The sequence below is a fragment of the Citrus clementina genome, unplaced genomic scaffold (assembly GCF_000493195.1).
Source record: "Citrus clementina cultivar Clemenules unplaced genomic scaffold, Citrus_clementina_v1.0 scaffold_6, whole genome shotgun sequence".
NCBI classification, from domain to species: Eukaryota; Viridiplantae; Streptophyta; class Magnoliopsida; order Sapindales; family Rutaceae; genus Citrus; species Citrus x clementina.
Window position 1 is genome coordinate 21,219,317 of NW_006262139.1, and position 3,044 is coordinate 21,222,360.

The 3,044-nt window shown below is 35.4% G+C and overlaps 1 protein-coding gene across 1 annotated transcript; it reads left to right on the top strand.

Annotated features, from left to right (window-relative positions):
- Nucleotides 1–113: 113 nt before the first annotated feature.
- On the top strand, nucleotides 114–1,877 carry LOC18039465 (probable 3-deoxy-D-manno-octulosonic acid transferase, mitochondrial). The gene is made up of 5 exons (XM_024182627.1): nucleotides 114–123; nucleotides 374–469; nucleotides 612–731; nucleotides 822–892; nucleotides 1,460–1,877. Exons 1-5 carry the CDS (start codon nucleotides 114–116, stop codon nucleotides 1,631–1,633), a joined length of 471 nt encoding a protein of 156 aa, XP_024038395.1. The 3' UTR covers nucleotides 1,634–1,877.
- Nucleotides 1,878–3,044: the final 1,167 nt, after the last annotated feature.

Consider the following 3,044-nt stretch of genomic DNA (forward strand, 5'->3'; position numbering starts at 1 on the left):
GGTTTACACTTTATAATTTGATATTTTGTTGGGGGGGGGGTGGTGTACTCAGGGGATTATTTAATAGTTTTGAGTAAGTTTGGAAAATAGTAAAGAAGAAGATTTAAATTGTTATGCAACTGGGTAAAAAGATTCTATGAAATAGAATAGAAATACACCATATTATATTCCTTGAATTTTACCTTAAGTTTGACTACTACTTTTTGGAATTCATCATATATTTTATATCTCTGTACATGTTCAGTTATCTATTTTATTTGAAATTGACTCGCTCATTGATAATCTAGAATATGTTTCATGCATAGCTTTGTCATAATTTGCTGAGTACAGAAAACATATACTTCTGTTTGACTTTTTACACGTCTCCCTTTAGTGCAGAAATTGCAGAAAGAAGGGGAAGTTGTAGCTTTGAGGTCTCGGCATGAAAAGCTTATGCCACGAACAAATGTATATGTGGTGGACACATTAGGTCTGTGGGTCCCTTCCCTTTCTCTTTTATTCTTAATACTTATTATAATTATTGTTTATATGTGCGTGTATGTTTTTTGTTCTTTGTCATGAGTTTCACTTCTCATCCATAATGTTAGTGTCCTATTTTTCTTCTCTTGTAGGTGAGTTGAGACAGTTGTATAAATTAACTCCAATAGCTGTAATTGGAGGTTCTTTTTTGCCCGGTTTAGCTGGCCATAACATATCAGAAGCTGCTGCTGCTGGCTGCGCTGTTTTAACTGGTGATTGTTAGCTTTCATAAATCTAAATATTATTCAAGGATTTTTTTTTAATAGACTAATGGTAAAGGCTCTCTCTTTCATCAATTTCAGGTCCTCACATTGGGCATTACTCAAACATGGTGTCGGCAATGCAAAGATTAAACCCTAAGTCAGTCCTGCAGGTGTGTAGATTCTTTTTCTGTTTGAATATTTCTATATTTCAAATTAAATGTGGATGGACGATTTGTTAAGACTCTTTCTACAATCATTCCACAAAATGACGTTATATGTTTTTTCAGTTTGTGCTCGACTGAGTTCAGTTTTGGTCACTGTTACCCTGAATAAAGTTAGAAATAAGCTGATCAATTCCACAGCTTTTCTTTAAGAGTGTTATGAGTAAACTCTTCCTTTGAGCAGATTACTTCAAACTGTTACCTCTGATGCTGGCCTGGAAGTGATTCAGCGTTATTTCTTGTTATCTGATGTTGTTGATAAGTGTAAATGGAACTTTGATAACCCAGCCCATTTTTAATTAAGTTCTCGAAGATGTCTGATTTTTCGCAAGTGTGATCTGCTCACTTTGTGGCTAAAAGTTCAGAAAACAAGTTATACAATAGATGCATAAATCAATAAGTATTACATTTGATGTGCAAAGAAGTCTCTTATTCTGTAGACTTGCATGTTATGTTGGTGCCAACTTTTTGTGGTTAATTATCAATGTGGGCCTTTCCTTGTCGTTGCTGATATAGGTTTCCAGAAAGTCAGAGCTTGAAGAAGCTCTCTCGCAGCTCTTTAGTGACGCCAGAGTACTGGAAGCACAACAAATGGCTGCAAAACAAGCATTTTGTGCGCTGTCAAGTGGCATTGTTGCCAATGTTTGGAATTTATTAAATTTTCATGTTTTCCGGCGGGCTTTATGCTAGAGAATACATGATGGCTTGCTGGTTAGTAAGTTAAAATGAAGAGTCAAGTTCGCTGCTGCCTCCAGCATTGTAGAACTTCTTAATTCATAGCATCTGATGCATCTTAGATTTTCAAGCATAGGAGCTTGATATATCAAGTTATTTTTATCAATATTTTAAGTTGTTCAAGCCATTCTTTCCAACTCTCTACATCCTGTACTCAAGTTTCTTCACTCATTTTTCCTAGAACACAAACTAGATAGCTTTCAATGGACAAAGTACTTATCCATTAAATTGAAACTACAGACGGATGGATATTGAAATCAAAAGATAGACATGCTAGCAAAAGTTAGATAACATGTCCTGATTATTAAAAGCAACAGTTTTTCCATTTACCTTTTGTTTTCATCCTTAATGATTGATGATATAATGAAACTTTTAGGTGCATTGTACCTTACTGCAATTGCATGGTGGTGATCAATTTTGAGTCTACCTGTTTCCTGAATTTACTCCAAAAAGCTGAAAGCTGAAATGCTGGACATTGATAAAATTAATTGAACCTTGGAAAATGCCAAAGGTAATTGATTTAGTATTTTTCTTTTCTCTTTTTAAAGGTATGTACACTTGAACCACTTGGAACCCTTCAGCTTTTGTTATAACTCAGTTTCATTTGAACAAGTTGTACACCTACAAGGTATAGCCAAGGGACCATATCAGTCGGGAATATACACCATATGCTTGGTCTAGCTGCTGCTGTAAAACTGAACTGGTCTAAATAATCTGCCTTTATGATAAATCTCCTGCCAGTTTTGCCGACAACTGCTAGATGAATAGGAGGGACATTCATAGGCAGTTTTTTCTTCCCACCTCCAAGTTTGTTTCACGTGAAAGATACTTTTTTTCAACTTCAAAATATTGCAGTAACATCTCAAATGCTCTCTTGGAGCAATGAGAGGTTTCTGCTTTTTGGGTTTCTAGGGCAGGCTCAGATGTGCATATTTATTAAAAGGGGAAGAGAGCTTCCAGTGACCACATAATAGCATGTGGTGCTAAAAAGCTTCCAGGATTCATGAGAAATGCGGGTAAGTAGTAGTTAGTAGAAGATGTGCTTAGTTGAAGTGTATTATTGAATTCTACATATGTGGGAGATATTAGTAGTTGGAGCCTTGCAATTGCTGTGGCTGACACTCAACATGATTGCTGATGTTTATTGTTGAACTAAAACATAATGGGTATTTTAGGCAGCTGATGTTCTCTTAGCAGCTTTCTTGTGATAACTTTTTCCTTGTTATTTATTGAATTTGTGGTATATTCACAGATGTATGATATATTTGATAGTTCTAGACACTGGGCTCTGGTGAAAAGGATTAATGATCGAGCCCAACTAGTGAACCCAATCAACATTATTCCCAAAACATGTTGAAAAAATAAT